Source organism: Oryctolagus cuniculus, chromosome 5 (genome assembly GCF_051225735.1).
Source record: "Oryctolagus cuniculus isolate XC-2025 breed Fujian yellow rabbit chromosome 5, ASM5122573v1, whole genome shotgun sequence".
Classification (NCBI taxonomy): Eukaryota; Metazoa; Chordata; class Mammalia; order Lagomorpha; family Leporidae; genus Oryctolagus; species Oryctolagus cuniculus.
Window position 1 is genome coordinate 15,552,944 of NC_142871.1, and position 24,321 is coordinate 15,577,264.

Genomic DNA, 24,321 nt, shown 5'->3' on the forward strand with positions numbered 1-24,321 from the left:
TTATCAAGTAAAATTCTGACTTCCCAAATAGATTTATTGACTTATCTTTTCATATTGACTCAAGACTGTTGTTAAATTTGTTTCATGATTTCTCTATAACTATTGTTATAAACAAAGTATTTAGCCTAGAGTGAGGAGTATGAATGGAAGTTAACTGGGGGCAGGTATTTGTTGTTATAGTATATATTCCATATAGTGTATATATATGTATATACTATATAGTGTATATATTGTATATCATATATAGTATGTATGTATATAGTAGTAGCATAATGGTTAAGGCCACGTGGGATTCCTTCATCTCTTAAGAGAGTGCCTGTGTTTGAATCCCAGCCTCACTCTAATTCTAGATTTTTACTACTGCATGCCCTGGGAGGCAGCAGATGATGGTTCAAGTAGCTGAGTCCCTGCGCTCTATGTGGGAGACTCAGAATGAGTTCTCGGCTCTTGGCTTCAGCCTGGCTAGTGCTGGCTGTTGTGGACATGCGGGCAGTGAATCAGCAGATGGGAGATCTCTCTCTCCCTTTCCTCAATCTTCTTCTCTCAATTAAAAAAAAAAAAAAAGACTGATCTTGCAAATTGTTTCAGGGTTATTTCTAATTTGCACTACCGATTCTTTGCTTTGCCATCCCTATTCTTTATTCAGTGCTAACTTTGCCTGTACTTTGTCTGCTAGTTTTCTGCATTTTGGCTGTGCAGTGCTAGTTTGTCCTGTGCAGGCACTGAAAGGCAGTCAGAATGTTTACTTTTGGATTTGAGGGGACAGAATTCCAGACCGAAACTTTTCTATTTTACTCTATATTCAAGATTCATGTGATATTGTTTCACTTTTAGAAACTGGTCTGGAGGGTTCCATTTGGGAAGTTTGGTGTTGCTATACTTCTAACCAACTGAGGCACTGCTACCATTTGGTAAACATTCAGTCTGCCATATTTATTACCAAACAATTTTTTTTTCCCTTTGGAGACAGAAAATTTTAGAAGTAGTCAAGATACCAACATAAATTTCTATTCTATTTCTGTTCCTATTAATTTTAACTGCAATGATAAATTATAAAAAATAGTAATAGGAAAAACAAAGACTAAGAATAGATTACCCCACAAAAATAATTCACCAATATATCGCTGTACATCCACACATAAATCTATAGGATTGAGTACTGGAAAAAAAATTGGGTAAATGAAACTATTTCCTGCAAACACATTGCAATTGAGAGTTTATTATGGTTTCAATTACTGTTTTTCAGGCCAGCTTGACTGAAATATACAGTCAGTGTCAAAGGTATTATCAAGTATTTCAAGCAGCTAATGACTGGCTTGAGGATGCCCAAGAAATGTTACAGCTGGCAGGCAATGGCCTAGATGTGGAAAGTGCAGAGGAAAATCTCAAAAGTCACATGGAATTTTTCAGTGCCGAAGGTCAGTTGCACAGTAATCTGGAAGAGCTACAAGGTCTGGTTGACAAGCTTGACCCACTCATCAAGCCAAGTGGAAAAGAGGACCTAGCACGGAAAGTGGCCTCCCTAGACAAGAGGAGTCAGAGGATAAATCAGGACTCACATGCCCAGTTGGATCTCTTACAGAGGTATTCTGAGTTGCTTTGTGCTTTATTCTTCAGTGAAATGAATTTTCACCCATAATATGGTAATACAGTAATACTATACATTGGCATGTAAATTCATTCTTCTTTCATAAACATCATCAAACATATATGCACCAGGGCTCTGCTTTGAAATGTGTGAGTTCATATTGCTTACTGATTTCTCTTGGACTCTTTCAAGGTGTGCAGTGCACTGGCAAGATTACCAGAAGGCAAGGGAAGAGGTCATTGAATTGATGAATGAGGCAGAAAAGAAATTGTCTGAGTTTTCCTTGTTGAAGACATCTTCCAGTCATGAAGCAGAGGAAAAGTTAGCAGAACACAAGGTCCATTTTATTGTTGTCTCTAAAAATCCTTTAATTATGATTATAATGTGTCATTGCAACACGATGGCTCCAGAAACAGATAGATAAATCTTCATTTCTCTCTGGTTTCCTTAAATATGCTAAGGATGCATTTAATCACATTTCATAGCAGTTTCGAGTTTATTAAATGCTGTCACCTTCTTAGAATCCTCATTGGAAATACACAGCTAAGATATGAAAAAGGCCTTCAGGGCAATTGGCACATAGTAAATGTCGGTAAATACTTCCTGTGGATAATTCAGATTAATTCAAATGAAATTCAAAAAACCAGTAACTGCATTTCCCTCTCATGTCACTGCAGTAAGTTGTCAAATTCGACTCACTTATACTTTTGCTGATTTTTTTAAAAATGAGAAAACATCATCTCAAGTAAAAACTGTTTTTAATAACTAAATAAGTACTATTCACCTTACCTGTTTTGAACATTCCAAGCGTAACTCAGTCTGAAATCAATGTCAGGTAGAAACATTTCCCCTGGTAAAAAATTTAAGCTTTACCAAGATCCACAGAACTTTTAAAGAACCCATCTCTCCTCCTTCCACCCCTAAACCCCCAGGCTTTAGTGTCAGTCGTTAACTCTTTCCGTGCCAAAATTGTGGTCTTGGAGGAAAAGGCTTCAGAACTGGAGAAAACTGGAAATGAAGCCAGTAAGGCAACCCTGAGCAGGTCGATGACCGCGGTCTGGCAGCGTTGGACGCGCCTCCATGCTGTGGCCCAGGACCAGGAGAAGATCTTGGAAGATGCAGTGGATGATTGGAAGGACTTGAACAATAAGGTAATTTCCAATATTGATAGGTTCAAATTAATTTTCCTACCTGATTATAGTGACCATTGGTTCTTTGTATCTGCAGGAATACTTCAGAAAAAATGCCTCTGTTTTGAAAATGTGTGCTTTTTTCTTGTCATTATTTCCTAAACAATTCAGTATAACAACTATTTACATGGTATTAGGTATTGTAAGTACTCCAGAGATTGTTTAAAGTATAGAAGAAGCTGACCAAGGTTTATATGCAAATATTGTGCCATTTCACATAAGAGGTTTGAACAAAATAATCTGGGTTTCATTATCTGTGGGAGTCCTGGAATTGAACCCCCTTGCATACGTGGAGATGACCCTGTTTTGAAAAACAGTATGGGGTTACTTAAAGTTCTCTGAAAGCTGGTGTTAAAAGAATGAGTTTATCTTGCTACACAAAATTGAAATCCATACACAATTTTCTCATAATAGGCATTTTATGCACATTATGAAAAATTTTGCACCAAAATAATCTCCTACTTTAATTCCATCCTCCACAAAATTCCTAAAGTACTCATATTTTTCTCCTATTTAAAATTGACCTTATGAAAGTAAAAGCCTGTTATAATCCCTATTTTTAAGGCATGAAAACTAAATTATGAATACAATACTTAGCAGGCAATTTTTTTCCAAACTCAGGATCAAATAGTTCCACATGAAAACCAAAGAATTAAATTTTGAAAGGAGGATAAGCCCTTTTACCTCATTTGCATTCTTTCTTGAAAAAAATACAATATACTTTTTTATTGCCATGAAAATTGGGCAATAATTTGACTCATTTCCCAAATCCTATGTAAGTTGAGCATCTTTAATCTGAAAATCTGAAATCCAAAATGCTTCAAAAACTTTTGAGTGTTGACATGCATGATTCCACAAGTGGAAAATTCAGGTGATGAGTTCCAGTCCAAACATAGATGAATTGAAAATATTATATAATACCTTCAGGGTATGTGTGTAAGTGTGTATGAGCCATAAATAAATTTTGTATTTAGACTTGGTCCCATTCCCAGGATATCTCATTATGTCTAAACAAATATTCCAAAATTCAAAAAATAAATCCAGGCCGGCGCCGAGGCTTACTAGGCTAATCCTCTGCCTTGCAGCGCCAGCACACCGGGTTCTAGTCCCGGTTGGGGCAATGGATTCTGTCCCGGTTGCCCTTCTTCCAGGCCAGCTCTCTGCTGTGGCCAGGGCGTGCAGTGGAGGATAGCCCAGGTCCTTGGGCCCTGCACCCCATGGGAGACCAGGAGAAGCACCTGGCTCCTGCCATCGGATCAGCGCGGTGCGCTGGCCGCGGCGGCCATTGGAGGGTGAACCAACGGCAAAAGGAAGACCTTTCTCTCTGTCTCTCTCACTATCCACTCTGCCTGTCAAAAATAAATAAATAAATAAATCCAAAATCTGGAACACTTTCAAAGCATTTTGGTGAGGGATATTCATTCCGTATTTAGTTTCTTCTTTTAAGAAGCGTTCAGTGTTGCAAATCACAACTTCCCATGTTTCAAAGATACACACATTCATGTTGACTGAAATATTGGAGGTTTTATTTAGTTTTAAAAAAAATTTTTCTACATCTTCCATAGTTTTTAATTATCCTAACATTATTTTGAAATTAAAGTTTTAAACCTAGAGCTACATTAGTGGTCTTTGCTTTCATGGTATGGAAATTGCTCAGGTTTAGACATCAATGAAACTATGAGTCTAAGATTTAGAGTTTAAAATTGAGAACTTACACTAGCCCCTTTAATGTGCTGTGATGCACAAGTGTCAGTCAAAGGTACTATTGTAATCGTCCCGTGTTTTTCAGCTTTTAATTCTTGAACTTCGTATTATGTACATTTGTCATCAGGTTAAAAAAGCCACTGAAATGTCAGATCAGCTGCAAGAAAAATTACCTGGAAGTTCAACAGAGAAGGCCTCCAAAGCAGAACTCTTGGATCTTCTGGAATGTCAGGAGGCGTTCCTCATGGAGCTGGAGCTGCAGCAGTCGGCTCTGGGCACGCTGCTACAGCAAGCACTGAGCATGCTCCAGCATGGAGCCATCCCACCACCTGGGGAGGAGCCTCCCATCCTGCAACAGATTGCAGCACTGCAAGATCGGTGCTTGAAGTAATTATCCACCTGCTCTCATTCTGTGTCACTAACTTGGCCTGGACACACAGGGGCAAGTGTGGTGCTCGGATGCAGGGGTGCTCCGCTTGCCACCTTAAGAATGTAGGGTTCTGTTGCCATCACCACCGCTGTTCCGTTTTCTCAACCTTTCAATCATGTATCTGACAAATACAAATCTGGTAGAACTTTAAAAATTCAGGCATGACCCAGGTTCCGTATCCCCCTTCAGTAGTTTACAGTCAGGCGGCAGAGACAAGTAAGCCAGCGCAGCAGACATGGGAGCAGGTGAAGGGAGTTCAGAGCGGCCGGGAAGGGTGCTCTTCAGAGGAAGTTTTGAGCGGAAGGTTGAGCAGGGGTGAGCAGACTTTAAGGTGGGAGGAGACTTTGCAAACATGAGAATGACATGCAAATGGCTTGGAAGTAAGGAGGTCACTCTCCAGGAGCTCCTTCGGTGGTGGGGGAGGAGGGCGGTAATTCAAGAGAAATGGAGCTGGAAAGGGAAGCAGTCAGGAGATACTTAGAACCCAGGTTTGAGACCGCCTGGCCATGTGGGGTGCTGGGGAGTAGGGACCAAGGAGGACACCAGAGTCCAGGTGAATAGGAGCCATTATTCACTGGTGGTGAATCTTAATTACATGGCATCAGCTTCATTGATTTTTTAGGCTAGAGAGAATATGTCATCATTATTTAAGTAACAAATATTACCTCACACATACCCTTTTTTAGCCTCTTTTGGTTACAAATAATGTCAGGATCATCTCACACCACTTATTTAAACCTTTTTACTGAATTTACTGTATTTCAAATCAAAGATGTGACCCTTGGACATTTATTAACATTATTCACTGTGAAGCTTCGAAAGCTTGGTTCAGTCCTTAAAGATTAATTTCTATTAGCCACAAATATTCCCACTGCATGTTAATTGTAAATGCTGGTGATTCTGCTGTTTGAGCATGCTTCCAAAGAGGAAGCAAATAATCGAATCATTCCTAGGTACTTCAGATAGGAAAATTGTGGCACAGTAACATAGGAGAAAGTTGAACCTCATTTTTCCAGGAATATTTGATTCAGTTTGTTAGATTGGAACTGAACTCAAGTGTTACTAAAATTATCTGATGATTTGGAGGGAAGTATCTTCACTTGCAAAGAAGATCCCAAGTTCCCACTTTTTTGCATGTTTTTGATGAAGCGATGTCATGTGTTAGGGACTCATTTCAAATCCACTTCTGTTTCCTCCCTCTGATGTTCCTGAAGCATGCAGGAGAAAGTGAAGAGTCGTGGAAAGCAGGCGAAGCAAGAGCTCAAGGACCGCGAAGCAGTGGAGACGCAAATCAATTCTGTGAAATCCTGGGTTCAGGAAACAAAGGAGTATTTAGGAAATCCAACAATAGAGGTAGATGCCCAACTCGAAGAGCTTCAGGTACAAAAATTTCCATACCATCATTTTAAAAGAAAAAATTGCACTGATTTCCATGAGATATACTTCTTTGCTGTTAATGAAATACTGAAAAACATTTCAGAAACATAAGCAGGCATTTGGCACAGCAGTTAACATGCTGATTGAGATGTGTACATCCCACATCAGAGTGCCTGGTTCAGCTCGAAGCTGCTCTACTTCCAATCCAGCCGCCTCCTGGTCCTCACTCACATGGATGGTGGCTCAGGTACCTGGGTCTGTGGCATCCATACGGGAGATCCAGATTGAATTATGAGCTCCTGACTATGGCCTGACCCAGCCCCAGCTGCTAGGCAATCAGCAGATGGAAGATCTCTGTCCATCTCTGTTTTAGTCTCTTTCTTTCAAATTAAAATTTTAAAAAATCAAAAATTCAGAAATATATCTTATAAAGGGCTTTTTGTGCTACTTTGTGGGATTTTCTTTTGTATAAGATGGATACATTTCATATTCAGAAACTAAAGAAGAGTTTGGATTTTTAAAAACTATTTCTCTAAATCCACACTTCAGCATATTTTGTTGGACAACATATAGCCCTGTCTCTCTACCTATAAAAATCCATTTCCTTGTCATTGTTCCAGAAATTAATTAATTTATTTCTCTTCAGATTCTCTTAACAGAAGCTACAAATCACCGACAGAACATTGAGAAAATGGCTGAAGAACAGAAGAAGAAGTATTTGGGTCTCTCTGCTGTATTACCTTCCGAAATCTCCCTTCAGTTGGCTGAGGTGGCATTGGAACTAAAGATCCAGGACCAGGTAAACTTATGAGCAAGAAAATGAGTGTGTTTCTTTTCTTTTGCAACAGCCAGTCCTCTTGCATGAGATCTCCTGATTTGCAGTCATGTTTCCTTGGAAACAGAGTGAAAAACTAGATCAATATGAAACAATAATGTTAACGTTCTTATTCATAGGCAAGAAACATCAGACAGTTAAGGATATCAATAATGTCATACAATTAAACATTGGTTATTTACTTTCCCACATCTTTAAAAATGACTTAAAGTTCATGTGTACAACAAATACTTTTGTTTGTTTATGCTTTAATTGGCACACAGTAATTTTTTCTTTATGGATACAGTGACAAAAATATTTAATGATAGCCCAGAATCTGCCAAGCACTTTCCTAGTTGCTATTTTGGTTCAGCAGCTCAGCAAATTACAAGATAAGGAGGTGAAGATATTTGAGGATAGGGAAAAATCAAATTATGAAAAATAAGGTAAATGCAGGGATAAACTTATTACACAAAGTCCAGGCTGCCGGGTCCTGTAATGCTGAGAGAGGAAAGGCTGTCATTTGAAACCTGGCTTCCAGACATCCAAGGAAAGCAGTGAAAGGAAATATAATTCCATGTCTATAAATTTTAAAACAATCTTTTTTTTCTTATAAGAAATATGTAGTTCTTTCTGGAGCTGAGACCAGATATAGGTTTCTAAATTTGGACTCATAAAGAAGACACATGTTTATGTCCTAAAAATAACCTTAAGTAACATCTGTATGCAAATTTAATAGGTTTAAGGGGTCTTCTTGGTCATTTAATGTTAAAGCCATTAAAATTTATTTTAAATTTTTCTATCTGGGACAAAGAAAAGATATACTACTAGTTCTAAACTACTGAATGAAATGGAAGGTACAAACTGTAAAATTCATCCAAGCATGCTGGATTCTTAAACATCTCCAATGCATTGTATACGCTGTTTGGGAAGGTTTTCTATTTTGTGAAGAAAAAGGCTTAAAGGTGTTGATGCTGCCCACTGGGCCATCTGTAATGAGTATTCTGTAAATATTGAATAAATGGTTCATCGCACATGGATTGTGAATTCCTTGTTCATTTGCTGGCCCACAGTGAGTGAATGTAACAGGGTGGTATGAAGGAAGGCAGCCTGGTAACCGAAGAACTTGCACGGATGCTTTGACAAAGTGCATCAAGGCCAAAGCAAGGCTGGCCACCTAATGTCTCTTGTCAGTGCATTTGAGGTTTTTAGTATCTGTTATCCCATTTAATTATGGTTGATTCTGCTTTCCTCATTCATTATTTAGATTCAAGACAAAGTAAAAGAAGTTGAACAGAGCAAAGCCATGAGCCTGGAATTCGGCCGGCAAATTCAGAAGATAGCCAAAGATCTCACCACAATTCTGACAAAGCTGAAAGCAAAGACTGATGATCTAGCTCAAGCTAGAAGTGACCAAAAGGTAATGAAGAAGAAGATTTGGAAATATAAATGATGCTACTGAATAAATTTGTTTAACTTTTATTTAGCAAATACAAATTTCCAAAGTACAGTTTATGGATTACAATGGCTTTTTCCCCCCATAACTTCCCTCCCCCCTGCAACCTTCCCAACTTCCACTCCCTCTCCCATTCCATTCACATCAAGATTTTCTTTTTTTTTTTAATTTATTTCATTTATTTTTTTGACAGGCAGAGTGGATAGTGAGAGAGAGAGACAGAAAGGTCTTCCTTTTGCTGTTGGTTCACCCTCCAATGGCCACCATGGCCAGCGCACTGCGCTGATTGAATGGCAGGAGCCAGGTACTTATCCTGGTCTCCCATGCAGGTGCAGGGCCCAAGCACTTAGGCCATCCTCCACTGCACTCCCTGGCCACAGCAGAGAGCTGGCCTGGAAGAGGGGCAACCGGGACAGAATCTGGCACCCCGACCGGGACTAGAACCCGGTGTGCCTGCGCCGCAAGGTGGAGGATTAGCCTTGTGAGCCGCGGCGCCGGCCAAGATTAATTTTCAATTATCTTTATATACAGAAGATCAATTTAGTATATATTAAGTAAAGATTTCAACAGTTTGCACCCACACAGAACACAAAGTGTAAAATACTGTTTGAGTACTAGTTATAGAATTAATTCACATTGAACAAGACATTAAGGACAGAGATTCTACATGAGGAGTAAGTACACAGTGACTCCTGTTGTTGACTTAACAAATTGACACTCTTGTTTAATAATCAATTAAATACATTTTAGGAGTCAGTTTTATTTGGGGATATGGTAAAGGAAAAAAAAAAACTGTATTTGTTAACAACCTTTTTTAAACCAGATAGTAACAGAAGGCAGTATAGAAACTATATAAATGCAATAACACAGATCTGCTTATATGATTTATCATTATAATAAAACTGTATTAATAAATATATGTGCATGATGGGTTAGAAATACAGAACATGAATTTAAAGTGAATGGCATTCTTGGTAGCTAAACCTGTGTTCTTACTGTGTTGATGAGTTAAGTGACTTTAATCCTTTTTGGGTGGGGCAGAGGGAAAATGTTAGCTCTCTCACCCAGCCTCATAGGAAATAAACACCAGGATTACAACACATCCTGCTCTGCCTATCCAGCCAAAGAAACAGAAGTGGCCTGATCATAGTAGAATTAGCCTTTGTAATACTTAGCTTTTACAAAAATTATTTGTAGCATAATCTTTCTGTTACTGAAAGACCAGGAGAAACGTACTGTCTGTAATCTCATGTTCTTTCATTCCCATGACCATTAGGTGCTGGGAGAGGAATTAGATCAGTGTAATTCAAGGTTAATGGAATTAGATGCAGCCATACAAAGATTCTCAGAACGGAATACTCAGCTGGGTAAGCCACTGGCCAAGAAGATAGGGAAGCTGACTGAACTCTACCAGCAGACCGTCAGACAGGCTGAGAGTCGGCTCAACAAGCTTGGTGAGGTATGTTTTCCAGAACAGTAACTATGAACTTACAGATTCTGCTTTTCTATTTTGAAAATAGATGAAAACAATATTGACAATGATGTGACCAGCTCAGGTGTAGTTTACTTCATACCACATTTGTGTTCTGTAAATTTATGTATACACCTGTTTATTTTGACACATCATATTCATCATATAACAAATACATTGACATAGATTGTCCATTGGTGCATATTTTGTAAAATGAATAATTATCTATTAACATGCTTTATAAAAATTAATTTGGGAAGAATTCGTGTATCTCAAATTCAGCTCACACACACACACACACACACACCCCTTCTCAGTCTCCATATATAAATAGCTTGCATTTGCTTCATAGATATAGGATGTATGTTCATCATAACTGGAGTATAGACTGGACTTCCATAAATCTATTGAGTATTGTTTTTCTAAAGGAGAACAATTTAAAATCATGAGTTGTTAACCAATGAATTATAGTATTTAAACTTGACATGCTATAATCGTTCTTTTATAAGTTACGTATTTTGAAAGTCAGAGTTACAGAGAGGGAGAGATAGAAAGGAATTCTATCTGCTGATTCATTCCCCAAATGGCCACAATGGCCAGCGCAGAGCCAGGCTGAAGCCAGCAGCTAGAAGCGTCACTTCTGTCTCCCAAGTATGTGGGTGGCAGAGGCCCAAGTACTTGGGACATCCTCCTCTGCTTTTCCCAGGCACAAAGCTGGATCGGAAATGGAACAGCCAGGATATGAAGTGGTACCTGTACAGGATGCTGGTATCCCAGGCACGGCTCTACCCACTATGCCACAATGCCTGCCCCATGCTGTAATCTCTACCTGTTGCTTCCTTACCCACTGCAGTTTGAGAAAAGAAATAGAGGAGAGTTATGGGGAATAAAAGATAAGAATGGAGAAGCAGAAAAACAGGAATCATTCAAGCATATTAAAAAGTTGGACTTTATCCTAAAGTCACACTGAAAAGATGGACAGCTTTTCAACACATTATTTTTCATGATATCCTTAAATATCACAGATCTCGAAATAAACCTTAGGATTGTTCAAAGATACAACTAGAAGATGGATTTCTAAATAGGAAGCAAAATTTACATTTCTCATATGAATGTTAATGATCTTCCAGGCAGCATCACATTTAGAAGAATACAATGAGATGCTGGAATTAATTCTGAAGTGGATTGAGAAAGCTAAAGTCTTGGCACATGGAAATATTACATGGAATTCTGCAAGCCAGCTTCGGGAACAATATATTTTACATCAGGTAACTTTAGGAAAAATAGTTTTCAAAGAGTAAAGAAGAGCCATTTGATTTAGTGGCTAGACTGACACAAAATTTAGAGAATAATTGTGTGCAATTTAGGTACCAAATAGAAATAATGCACAGGCAGTCTGGAGCTGTCTAGTGCTCTGACAGAAAGTGCCTGTCCATGAGATTTCCTAAGACTGTGACTAAATTCTCTACATTCCCTTTTCCCAAGACCAAAACCAATGGATGGTGCTGTCTCTCTGTTTTTTTTCTAGCTTCTTTGAAACAATTATACACAGGCAATGGTGGGAAACTCTTCCCACCGAAGAGATATAGAAAGACAACAGGCTCCATACTAGGCCTGATAGCTCTGCCATTTGGCTCGCTGTGATTTGCAGCAAAATCCTTTGCCTTTGTGAATTCCGTCTTCTCATCTACTAGATGGGGATGTCATCATATGTCATTACCATGAGGATCTGATGGCTTAACATGATGCAGACACCTAGGACACTAGATGTCCATCCTGGTGCTCAGAGTTCTCATGTTCTCTCCTCCCAGCTTGTGTCAGATCTCAGGCATCTGGCCTCCACGACAGGTAGGGGTCAGCCAGGAACAAGAGATGAGTTCACATCGCATGGCGGTTGCATTGCTTCATTTCCGTTGCAGTTACATGACAACAAGTTTCCTTTTCTTTTTGTTATCCAGGAAATTATTTCATCCTTTGATAATTTAGGCTTGAATTATATACAGATACCTAATGGGCTAGTTATCTTCCAATCAAATATGTATACAGAATGACTTTTATTTATTTATATGGATATTCTCAAGTTCTCTAGATTTTCTCTCGATGATTTGCGTATTCTTATATCCTTTATATGAATCTAATTTTCCTTCCAGTTGAGAGTTCTAAATCAAAACTTCATTTCCCACTACTTAGAATGCTTTCTTAGATCATAATTTTCAGCCTGTATCCACAATCTTTCTCCTCCAGTCAATTTTGGACACTCCTTCCAAAATGTTGTTCTTAAAGAACTCCAATTTTGTGCTTAAAGATACAGCTAGAGGGCCAGCGCCCTGGCTCAGTAGGCTAATCCTCTGCCATGCAGCACCGGCACACCGGGTTCTAGTCCTGGTTGGGGCACCACATTCTGTCCCGGTTGCCCTTCTTCCAGGCCAGCTCTCTGCTGTGGCCAAGGAGTGCAGTGGAGGATGGCCCAAGTGCTTGGGCCCTGCACCCCATGGGAGACCAGGAGAAGCACCTGGCTCCTGGCTTGGGATCAGCACGGTGCGCCGGCCGCAGCGTACCGGCTGTGGCGGCCATTGGAGGGTGAACCAACTGCAAAAGGAAGACCTTTCTCTCGGTCTCTCTCTCTCTCTCTGTCCACTCTGCCCGTCAAAAAAAAAAAAAAAAAAAAAAAAAAAAGATACAGCTAGATATTAATGGACAAGACTGAAGTTCCAATTGGCTTATAAACAATGAAAATAATCCAACCTTATATAGAGAAATATAGAAATTTAAATTTCAGCAAAAAACAGGGAGAGAGTTTCCACTGTCAGCACTAATTTTTAAAGTTCATATTTAAAGACATGAGAGAGCTCTCTAACACTATTAACTTGGTAAAATCTATTTGAAAAACAGTTGACAAGATGTGTAGTAATGTTAAAAATGTTAACTACACCAACCTGTTGATTAGAATTTCTGGACTCACTGCTGAGGCAGTAATCCAAACTGTAGAATATATTCTGTCATATTAATAATTAGTGAAATTTTAAAGAAAACTTAAATATCTAATAATATTTCTGAGTAAATATTTGCATTTGATAGACTATAATGAAGTACTTAAAGTGATCATGAAGACTTTAAAAAAATTCCTGCATTCATTGTTCATGTGTTAATTTGATAAATAGGTATATTTTCCCAAATCAGGAACATTGGGAGGCATTTGTTTGGAATGCAAAGAATATTTCCTGTCTTTGCCCTAGGGAGAATTTTTGGAGGAGGGGACAGATAGAACAGAGTGGATTACAACATGGTGATGTTGACACAGAGAGTGAGGGCTCAGGAGCCAAAAGATCCCCCGGGTGGGGGTGGGGGGTGCATACCCCAGACTGCCTGGAGAAGGTGAGAAAAGACTTATTAGGCAAAGGTGATAGTGGGGTGAGTCCTGGGATTTTGAAAAACACAGATGTGGAAATCCTCACAGCAGGATAGGGGCTTTGATTGGCTCCTGGAGGGCTGGAAAGGACAAGAGATAAGAATGGAGAGATAAGGAAAGGACAGGTGATGAAAGGCTGTTAAGAACTTGGACTTTATCCTAAGCCTTTGACAGATGTGTTGCCTGCCAGTGACAAATTCAGACTTGTATTTTAAAAACACCAACCTAGCAGCCAGCGGAAAACAGACGACGACAGTAAAGCAATAGAAGAGGCGTTTCACTCTTTTGGTGGAAAATGAGGAGTCCTCTCTTTGGAGATTGAGAGATGCCCAAATCAGGAGATTGGGAGGAGCTGGGATTCCCCAGCTTGAGGATTATGATATGTCAGTGAAGGGGAGGATGGAGTCAAGGATGACTCCAGGTGTTTGTGACTTGTGGCTGGGAGGACTGAAGGTGCATCGTAAGGCATATGAAAAGAGACGCCAGACACTGGCACAGAAGCTTAGCAGAGAAAGCCTGTGGACGGGTTTTGGGAGTTCTCATTTCCCTCCGTTAGGAATGACAGCTGCCTGAATTTATCAAAAAATAGTACACAATGGAAAAAAATCCATGTATTCTTCATGTGGCTGAAAAAAAAGGAGTTAGGGGTGGGAATTTAGCCTATAGGTTAAAATCTTGTTAGGATGTCTGCATTCCAAATCAGAGTACCTGGGTTTGATTCCTGGCTTGGACTCCTGACTCTAGCTCCCTGCTATGAACACCCTGGGAGGCAGCCTTAATAGCTCAAGTAATTGGGTTCCAGCCTCCTGAGTTTAAGAACTGAGTCACATTCCTGGCTCCCATCCTTGGCCCAGACACATCACGTACCCACTAACTATACATTCTACAGGTGCCTTTGTATACAACACTCCCTCCGAATGAAATGTTTTCCTCTTTTTCCTAATCTGTCAAATTGCAAACATCCTCTGAGGTCAGACTACATTCTTTCAGGGAGAATTCTTCAACCTTCCAACAAGTTGTAGCACATCTCCCCTGTCATCTCTTAATACTCAGTCTGTCTCACTGTACTTTTCATAAAATGCATGTTATGTAACTATCCATTTGTGTTATTAGTCCCAATAGATGAAACCATCCTAAAGGATGAGGGCTTTTCTTGATAATGCAACTGGGTTTTACCCCTTTGTCATGTTTAAATCAAACAGACGGGGGCTGGTGCTGGTGTTCACTTGGTTAATCCTCCGCCTGAGGCACCGGCATCCCTTGTGGGCGCTGGGTTCTAGTCCTGGTCTCTCCTCTTCCAGTCCAGCTCTCTGCTGTGGCCCGGGAGGGCAGTGGAGGATGGCCCAAGTGCTTGGGCCCCTGCACCCACATGGGAGACCAGGAGGAAGCGCCTGGCTCCTGCCTTCGGATCAGCGCAGCGCCGGCTGTAGCAGCCATTTGTGGGGTGAACCAACAGAAGGAAGACCTTTCTCTCTGTCTCTCTTTCTGTCTGTAACTCTATCTGTCAAATAAAAATAAGCAATCAAAGACTTTTTTAATTTTAAAGATTTATTTACTTGAAAGGCAGAGTAACAGAGAGAAATGGGAGAGATCGATTTTCCATCCACTGGTTCACTCCCCAAACGTCCCAAACAACCAGGGCTGGACCAGGCTGAAATCAGGAGCCTGAAACTCCATCCTGGTCTCCCCACATAGGTGGGAGGGCCCAAGTACTTAGGACATCCTCCACTGCTTTCCCACGAGTATTTGTAGGAAGCTAAATTGGAGGCAGAGAAGCAAGGATTGAATCAACACTCTGGTATGGCTTAACCTCTACTCCATAACACTCACCCTGAAAAGATTTTTTGATCATTTGTAATACTCTTGTTTCCAATTCTTAAACCAATAGGCACTTAGATCTTGCATACAGAGTATGAGATCTGGAAAGTGCTATTTTTTAGCTTAAGTGTGGAGAAAAGCTATCCCAGGCATCGATTCCTGGTAACCACAACACCCAGCACATAAGAGCCTCAGCTCTACTCATGTCTTGACTTTCGTGAGGAGGAAACTTGGGTTAAGCATGAGCCTCTCTGTTCAACACTTAACACACGGTCTCAGCAAATTGTTCTGGTTCCTGAACTTTGATTTCTCTTTCCATGAAGTAGATACAACAGCAGGTGGCTACCAAGTGTGGACTGGGAGCAGGGTTGTGAAAGTTAAACACAATCACAAACACACATAACCTACACATGTGCATGGAAATGCAAATTACAATTTATTTCTAATCCCTTCCCAGTCAAGTGGTCTCCATACCACATTGTATCCATTATCTGTTTCTCTCTGCCTACCTGTCAATGATTTATTCTAGACCCTCCTAGAAGAATCTGAAGAAATTCACAATGACCTGGAAACAATGACTGAGAAAGTACAGTACCTCACGAGTGTGTACTCTACAGAAACAATGTCTCAGCAAGTGGCAGAGCTGGGGCGGGAGACTGCGGAATTGCGACAGATGATCAAAACTCGTTTGCAGAACCTCCAAGATGCAGCTAAGGTAAAAAAAAAAAAATGAAAAATTAAAAAGGAAAAAAAAATGGTGATGTTGCCGTGGAGATACCGAGTTCCTCCGTGGTATAATTTCCTGACTGTGGTATTATTCTTCACCTATGACTTTGGACTTCAAATGTGATGTATTCTCATTAATATTCAAATGGCTTTTCTTCTCTAGGATATGAAAAAATTTGAAGCAGAGCTAAAAAACTTACAAGTTGCTTTAGAACAAGCCCAGGCAACCCTAACTTCTCCAGAAGTTGGACGTCTTAGCCTCAAAGAGCAACTCTCACATCGACAAGTAAGCAAAAATCATGTGGAATGGATGAGGGAGACATGTTTTTTAAAAATGATAGCAAGAAAAATCGAAGCTCTATGACAGTCTTGGCATTCGATATATTAAAAACATTCCTTGTACAATGTTTGTAACTTGTAAGATAGCTATAAGTTAGTAAATGCCCTTTGCTTAATGCAATAGGTGATAAAAATACTAAATGTCTGAACTATGAAATTGCACTTTCAGCATTTGCTGTCAGAGATGGAGTCCCTGAAGCCCAAGGTACATGCTGTACAGCTGTGCCAGAGTGCCCTCCGGATCCCTGAGGACGTGGTTGCCAGCTTGCCGCTCTGCCACGCTGCTCTGCGCCTGCAGGAAGAGGCCAGCCGGCTGCAGCACTCGGCCATCCAGCAGTGCAACATCATGCAGGCAGGTGCAGCTGTGCGCTGGGCTCTGCCAGTGGCGCCCACGCCACCCGAGCGACGGCGAATGAGTCATGGGCTTCTTTTCTTAGCATTGTGTGGGCTCAGCCATCAAAACACATCCAGTGTTAAATTTGACAGACTGTTGTGGTTATATAAAATCAGGAGATTAAAATGCTGTCATTTGGATCCCCACAAAGGTCCAGAGAAAGGTCTATTAAAAAAAAAAATCCTTTGGAGAAAACTATCTTGTAGTGACTTTTTAAATTAAGAACAACCTAAAAGGTTACTTTTGTATGCAGCCATCCATCTTTATCTTTTATTATTCACTTCAGAATAATCTAGAACCTGGCAATATGGGTTTATTATTATTATTTGATATATAGTTTTTTTATATTTCAGCCTATTGATTTATTAAATGCATTTTCTTCCCTAAGAATCATATTCAAGTGTAACTGTTACTCTCTTCACAAAATAATCATTTTCTATGGAGAAATGACACTATTTACCATATATCTCCTTTAAAACAATATTTACTTGTTTCATCAAAAATCGAATAAATATCCTCTTGCTAAAATTGCCAGTTGTGCATTTGGTCAACTATCCTTGCCCCTTGAATTGTCTTGTAATTTCCTAGACAGTAAATTTCTGAGACTACAAGCCATGCGTAATCCACAGCTCCTAGCCAAGTATCTGTCTTATTTATCTGGTATTTCTTAGGTGGAGAAATGAAACATGCTGCTTCTTACCACCTGACCATTATGTTTCATGCTCAGAAAAATATGGGTAGGGAGGAGAGAGAAAGCACAAACCATTTAAAAATTTTTAATGGATCATTAATTTCACTACAGTATTTTAGAAAAAGTTCTGAAATAGCTAAGCAGAGTTGAGAATGTGGACCCCCTAGGAATTTTTACCCATCCTTTCGGTATTCCATAGACACACAAGTAAATGGAAGTTTACACTTGAGGGCAGACAGCAAAAAGTCATTTACCAAGTTTGATATAGGAAGACAATTGAGTTTCATTTTGTTTCTCCCCAAGGAGGCCGTGGTGCAGTATGAACAATATGAGCAAGAAATGAAGCACCTCCAGCAGCTGATAGAAGGAGCTCACAGAGAGATTGAGGATACGCCTGTGGCCACCAGTAATATCCAGGAGCTGCAAGCCCAGATTTCTCGGCATGAGGTGAGACAGGGCTGTGGGCAAAGCACCAAGGGCGGGCGATTGGCTTGCCAGAATACATGATTGGTTCCCTGTGAATGGAGGAGAAAGGTCCACCCTGTCCTGTGTGTAGCATGTTCAGTTATTGGACAGCCGCTTTGCCTTCTTTGCATCTTGAGTGTAAAGTTAGCAGTCAACTTCCTTGCCTCACCTGGCGATTGCTATATAGATCAAGTTGACTCTTTTCCTTGGAGACTGGCTCTTAGCACCATGGCTTTTGGTACGTGACTGAAGAGAAGTGTCTGATTTCTCTGTGCCAAGGATGGGTCTTTGATTTATCTTTCATGTGCTCTATTTTAACTTTTTCATGAGAACAGCAAGCTGTTTTTCCAAATCAAATAGCTTAGGCTCTCAGAAGATTAAAATGTTGTCTTTTAAGTGTAATAAAATCGTACTTTCATCATCTTCTAATATAACTAATTAATTAGAAACAGAGTAACAGAGAAAGGGGAAACAGAGAAAGATTGTCCATCTGCTGTTTCACTCCTCAAATGCATGCAACAGCTTGGGCTGGGCCAAGCCAACACCAGGAGCCTAGAGCAACATCTGAGTTTTCCATGTGGGTGACAGGTAGCTGGATCAGAAGCTGAGGTGGCACTTGATCCTAGGCACCCCAATATTGGATGTAGGAGTCTACAAGGACTAGCTTAACTCACTGTACTACAACTCACACCCTTCTTTAATTTCTTGACATATAAAATACACCAATAACTTGTATGTATATATGATTTTTCTTATGTTTATTGGAAAGGCAGAAAGAGAAAGAGGGAGTTTCTGTCTGCTGGTTCAGTCCCCAAATGCCCTCAACAGCCAGGGCTGGGCCAGGCTAAAGCCATGATCCAAAAGCTATATTTGGGTCTCCCACATGGGAGGCAGGGGCTCAAGTACTTAGACCATCATCTGCTGCCTCCCAAGGCACACATTAGCAGGACGCTCAATGTGAAGCAGAAGTGAGACTTAATCTAGACCCTCCAATATGCGATGTGGGCATCCCGAGCAATGGCTTTAAACCACTGTACAACACTTGCCCTTATGTATGATTTACAAATAATTTATATAAATTTTCCATCTATAAAATTTTTTCCTACAATTGTAGACATTATCTATGTTAATTATTTCTCTTATGCATTGGTTAAATGAAAACATATAATTTTATAGATGTTATGCCCAGTTCAATTGTCCCCAAAGACCACCAAGGAGCCGATACCACTGTAAAAACACATGAGAGTTTTATTACAGGTCCGGGCCTGGGTTCTCAACTATCACTGACACAGCAGATTTGAATTGAGAGCCCCGACTCTTCAGTTAACAGGGTTTTTATAGGGTTTTCAGAGACATTCTATACATTATAGCTCCATTTAGCAAATCATCTCATCCCACGGGAAATTCAAAGGCCATCTCCTAGAATTGATTAGTGCGTCCAGTGGTGGGAATGGACCTAGTAAAGGTGGTTTGATGACTTTAAATTGATTGGCTAAAGTATAGGGTCTGAGCTGCTTTGCTGGGGTGTACGTGTCAAACTGCAGGGTTTTGGGATGTTATCAATCACCTTAACTGCCTGAAAAGACAGCTGGAACTTTAGGTATTTCTCTGCTATTTGCTAATTGGCTGTTGCGAGGAGAGCTTATTGCAAGAGGAGTTCATTTATTTATTTTTAGGAGCTTTTGGCTCAGGGTTCAGGGCCCGGTCAGGCCCAAGTTACAAGATGGAGGCCTATTTTAAAATAGTTACACCTTGATCCAGGCTCAGGTCTCTCATAGACAGAGATGTCCTTTCTTGTTGGTTCACTCCCAAATGCCCACAGTAGCTGGGGCTATCGGAGGTCAAATACAGGAGCCCAGAATTCAATCGAGATCTCGTAAATATGTGGCAGGAACCCAACTATTTGAGCTATCACATGTGACCTCTCAAGCTGCGCATTAGCAGGAAGCTGGGATTGGGAATGGAGCTGAAACTCAAACCAAAGCCTTCTGATATAGGACACAGGTATCCCAAATGGCATTTTAACTGCTGCAGGAAATGCTCACCTATTATGCAAATTTTTGAAGCCACTGTTTATATAATACATAGATTAGACTATATTTGTATATTATATATTATAAACTGAGTTTTTATTATACTTGTTTAGATCCAGAAATTTGTTGTAACAACTCTTTCCTCATTACAGAAAACATTTTTTTAAAAATTTTATTTATTGGAGCCGGTGCTGTGGCTCAACAGGTTAATGCCCTGGCCTGAATCGCTGGCATCCCATATGGGCGCTGGTTTAAGACCTAGCTGCTCCAATTCCCGTGCAGCTCTCTGCTATGGCCTGGGAAAGCAGTGAAAGATGGCCCAAGTCCTCGGGCCCCCTCCACCTGCCTGAAAGACCTGGAAGAAGCTCCTGGCTTCAGATCGTGCAGCTCCAGCCGTTGCAGCCATTTGGAGAGTGAACCAGTGGATGGAAGACCTCCCTCTCTCTCTCTCTCTCTCTCTCTCCCTCTCTCTCTCTCTCTCCACCTCTCCTCTCTCTCCACCTCTCCTCTCTCTCCACCTCTCCTCTCTGTGTAACTCTGACTTTCAAATAAATAAAATGAATCTTTAAAAAATTATTTTATTTGAAGGGCAAAGTTACAGAGAGAGAGAGGGAGTGATAGAGAGATCTTGCATCTGCTGATTCACTCCCCAGATGGTTGCAATAGCTAGGGCTGGGCTAGGCTGAAGCAAGTAATTTTTTTCTGGGTCTCCCATGTGGATGCAGGGGCCCAAACACTTGGGCCATGTTCCGTTGCTTTCATAGGTGCATTAGCAGGGAGCTGGTTTAGAAAAGGAGCAGCTGGGACTTTAACTGGCACCCACATAGGATGCCAACATCGCAGCTTAACCAGCTATGCCACAAAATCAACCCAGAAATTATTTTTAAAATATTAATAACTAATTTTTAAAAATATATTTTTTTATTTTTAATTTTTATTTTTTTTGACAGGCAGAGTGGAGAGTGAGAGAGAGAGAGACAGAGAGAGAAAGGTCTTCCTTTGCCGTTGGTTCACCCTCCAATGGCCACCGCGGCCAGCGTGCTGCGGCCAGCACACCACGCTGATCCGATGGCAGGAGCCAGGTACTTATCCTGGTCTCCCATGGGGTGCAGGGCCCAAGCACTTGGGCCATCCTCCACTGCACTCCCGGGCGGCAGCAGAGAGCTGGCCTGGAAGAGGAGCAACCGGAACAGAATCCGGCGCCCCGACCGGGACTAGAACCCGGTGTGCCGGCACCGCAAGGCAGAGGATTAGCCTAGTGAGCCGCGGTGCCGGCTGAAAATATTTTTAAAAGTAACTTTTAAAGTATTATATAATTTTATTTTTATTTATTTATTTATTTTTGACAGAGTGGATAGTGAGAGAGAGAGACAGAGAGAAAGGTCTTCCTTTTGCCATTGGTTCACCCTCCAATGGCCACTGCAGCTGGCGCGCTTGCAGCCAGCGCACCACGCTGATCCGAAGCCAGGAGCCAGGTGCTTCTCCTGGTCTCCCATGGGGTGCAGGGCCCAAGCACTTGGGCCATCCTCCACTGCCTTCCCGGGCCACAGCAGAGAGCTGGCCTGGAAGAGGGGCAACTAGGACAGAATGCGGCGCCCTGACCGGGACTAGAACCCCGTGTGCCGGCGCTGCTAGGTGGAGGATTAGCCTATTGAGCCGCGGCACCGGCCGTATTATATAATTTTAAAAAATGATAAGGATGTTCAAAGTCATCTGCATTTTACTAATAATAAAATCGACTTTTTAAAAATGACTTCTTGAGTTGTCAAATGTAAGTAACTGGTTGAAGCTGGACTCAAGCGCAGGATTTTGGCTCCAAATTCCATGATTTTTCCACTGTATCAGAAATTACTTATTTTTTTTCATTGAACAAAAAAAATAAAATAAAAAGAGTAAAAAGAGGCCAGCGCCACGGCTCAGTAGACTAATCCTCCCCTGTGGTGCCGGCACCCTGGGTTCTAGTCCCGGTCAGTGCGCCGGATTCTGTCCCGATTGCTCCTCTTCCAGTCCAGCTCTCTGCTGTGGCCTGGGAGTGCAGTGGAGGATGGCCCAAGTCCTTGGGCCTTGCACCTGCATGGGAGACCAGGAGAAGCACCTGGCTCCTGGCTTTGGATCTGCGCGGTGCGCCAGCCGCAGCGTGCCGGCCGCAGCAGCCATTGGAGGGTGAACCAACAGAAAAGGAAGACCTTTTTCTCTGTCTCTCTCTCTCACTGTCCACTCTCCCTGTCAAAAAATAAAAATAAAAAAATAAAAAGAATGAAGGAAAATAAGTGACTTACTCAAGGTCACAGCGAGAGTTCTCAGCCTGGTAGGAGCAGAGTGTGTCTTCTGGTTCCTAATTCAGTGATCTGTTCATCTTGTTGTATCTGCTGCTTATACTCCTAAATACCAGTGTAGATGGGAGAGATTTTCAAATAGTTCATAAAAAATGCATATTAGAAACAAAACCATGCATGGGTTGCAACACATTTCACACCCAAGTGAGCTCTTTTAATTTAAATTTTCCATGAACTTTTCAAGTATTCTGATATTTGTTTCACCATGTGTTTGAGAACACATTTTCTTGAAAGTAATGATGTAGCCCTGTGTGAGGCTCATTGTAGACATAAAATAAACACAGGAAAGAATGTGCTGAGTAGAGAAAGCCTGGCTGATGAGACGTGAAAGTTGAAAGAGGGCTTTTTCCTGTATTTTCTGCCTGCTTTTAATTCAATTTTAATCTTAAAGTGGAACTGGTTTTCATATGATATCTTCAACTCATAAAAATAATTGGGAATTTATATCTAAGCAATTCACTCATGTTTTACTTTTTGTGCGTTTTCAAAACTTGCATTTAATTTAAAGAAATTATCCTGCAACTTTTATTTTTTAAAGTATCTATTTTTTATTTGTTTGAAAGGCAGAGTTAAAGAGTAGGAGACATACACACACACACACACACACACACACACACACACAGAAATTGAGATTGGTCTTCCATCTTCTGGTTCACTCCTCAAATGGCTGTAATGACTGGGACTGGGCCAGGCCAAAGCCAGGAGCCTGTAGTTTCTTCCAGGTCTTCTGTATGGGTGCAGGGACCCAAGCACTTGGGTCATCTGCTGCTGCCTTCCCAGACTCATTAACAGGGAGCTGGATTAGAAGTGGAGCAGTCAGGTCTTGAACTGGCACCTATATAGGATACTGGCATCACAGGCGGAGGCTTAACCTGCCATGCCACAGCACCAGCTGCCATTTTTAAATCCTGCCACTTTTAAATCATAGTTGAGAATGCTCAGACCTTGTTGCTGTCCACCTGGTATAGAAGGCCTGCTCCTGAGTGCTTCCTTTCTCCTGAAATTCTCAACTTTATCATCCCTTTTAGAAATACCTGATGGAGATGGGGGTTGTGGCACGGCAGGTCAAGTTACTGCATATGAAACCAGTACCCATATGGAAGTGCCTATCCAAGTCCTGGCTTCTCCACTGCTGTCCCATTCAGCTTCCTGCTAATGTGTTTGGGAAGGTATTAAAGATGGTCCAAGTGCCTGGATCCCTGCCACTCATGTAGGAGACTAGGAAGGAGTTCCTGGCTCCTGGCTTCAGCCTGGCCCAGACTTGGCTGTTATTCAGTGAACCAGCAGATGGAAGATATCTCTTCCTGCCCACTACCCCTCCCTCCCCACTTTGCTCTTGCTTTCAAATAAATAAATTATAAGAATCTGGTAAAAATTGAACACACAGGGGCTGGAGTTTTGCTGTAGCAGGTAAAGCTGTCTCCTGAGATGCTGGCATCCTGTGTGGGTGCCTGTGGGAGTCTTGGTTGCTCCACTTCTGATCCATCTCCTTGCTAGTGTCCTGGGAAAAGCAGCAGAGATAATCTAAGTACTTGGGCCCATGCCACTCCGGTGGGTGACCCGGCTCCTGGCTTTGGACTGGCCCAGCCCTGGACATTGTGGCCATCTGGGGAGTGAACCAGCAGATGGAATGCCATTCTTTGTCTCTCTGTAGCTCTTTCAAATAAATAAATTTTAAAATAAATAAATGCACATACGCCTATATACACATATGGGAGCTTCAAAAAGTTCATGGAAAATTGTGGGAAAAAAAAGAACCCTATGGATTTCAAAAAGTTTTGCACCAAAATCTTATATTTTAAAATATTTTTTATGTTCCATTAACTTTTTCCTCTTACTTATCTTTTGATTTTTGTTACTTCTCCAAATATCTGCAAAAGCCAGATGCCTGGAACTCGATCTGGGTCTCCCATGTGGGTGACAAGGACCCAAATACCTGCACCTGCTGCTTCCCATGGTACACATAGCAGGAAGCTAGAATTTGAGGCAGAGGCAGGACTCAAACCCAGGCACTCTGGGGTGAGATACAAGTGTCCCAAGTAGCATCTTAACCACTGTGCCAAATGCCTGTCCTGATTTC

The 24,321-nt window shown here is 41.2% G+C and overlaps 1 protein-coding gene across 11 annotated transcripts in view; it reads left to right on the plus strand.

Moving 5' to 3' along the window:
• SYNE1 (spectrin repeat containing nuclear envelope protein 1) overlaps positions 1 to 24,321 on the plus strand; it is a 551,459-nt gene that overhangs the window by 348,360 nt on the left and 178,778 nt on the right. For all 11 annotated transcript variants that reach the window (XM_089332568.1, XM_070073379.2, XM_070073388.2 and 8 more), the window contains 13 exons: positions 1,247 to 1,584; positions 1,781 to 1,925; positions 2,521 to 2,739; positions 4,610 to 4,869; positions 6,127 to 6,292; positions 6,936 to 7,088; positions 8,371 to 8,523; positions 9,836 to 10,018; positions 11,161 to 11,298; positions 15,787 to 15,972; positions 16,147 to 16,269; positions 16,492 to 16,674; positions 17,711 to 17,854. In XM_089332568.1, the coding sequence (XP_089188694.1) occupies positions 1,247 to 1,584; positions 1,781 to 1,925; positions 2,521 to 2,739; positions 4,610 to 4,869; positions 6,127 to 6,292; positions 6,936 to 7,088; positions 8,371 to 8,523; positions 9,836 to 10,018; positions 11,161 to 11,298; positions 15,787 to 15,972; positions 16,147 to 16,269; positions 16,492 to 16,674; positions 17,711 to 17,854 (2,391 nt within the window). The remainder of the gene's footprint in view (positions 1 to 1,246; positions 1,585 to 1,780; positions 1,926 to 2,520; positions 2,740 to 4,609; positions 4,870 to 6,126; positions 6,293 to 6,935; positions 7,089 to 8,370; positions 8,524 to 9,835; positions 10,019 to 11,160; positions 11,299 to 15,786; positions 15,973 to 16,146; positions 16,270 to 16,491; positions 16,675 to 17,710; positions 17,855 to 24,321) is intronic.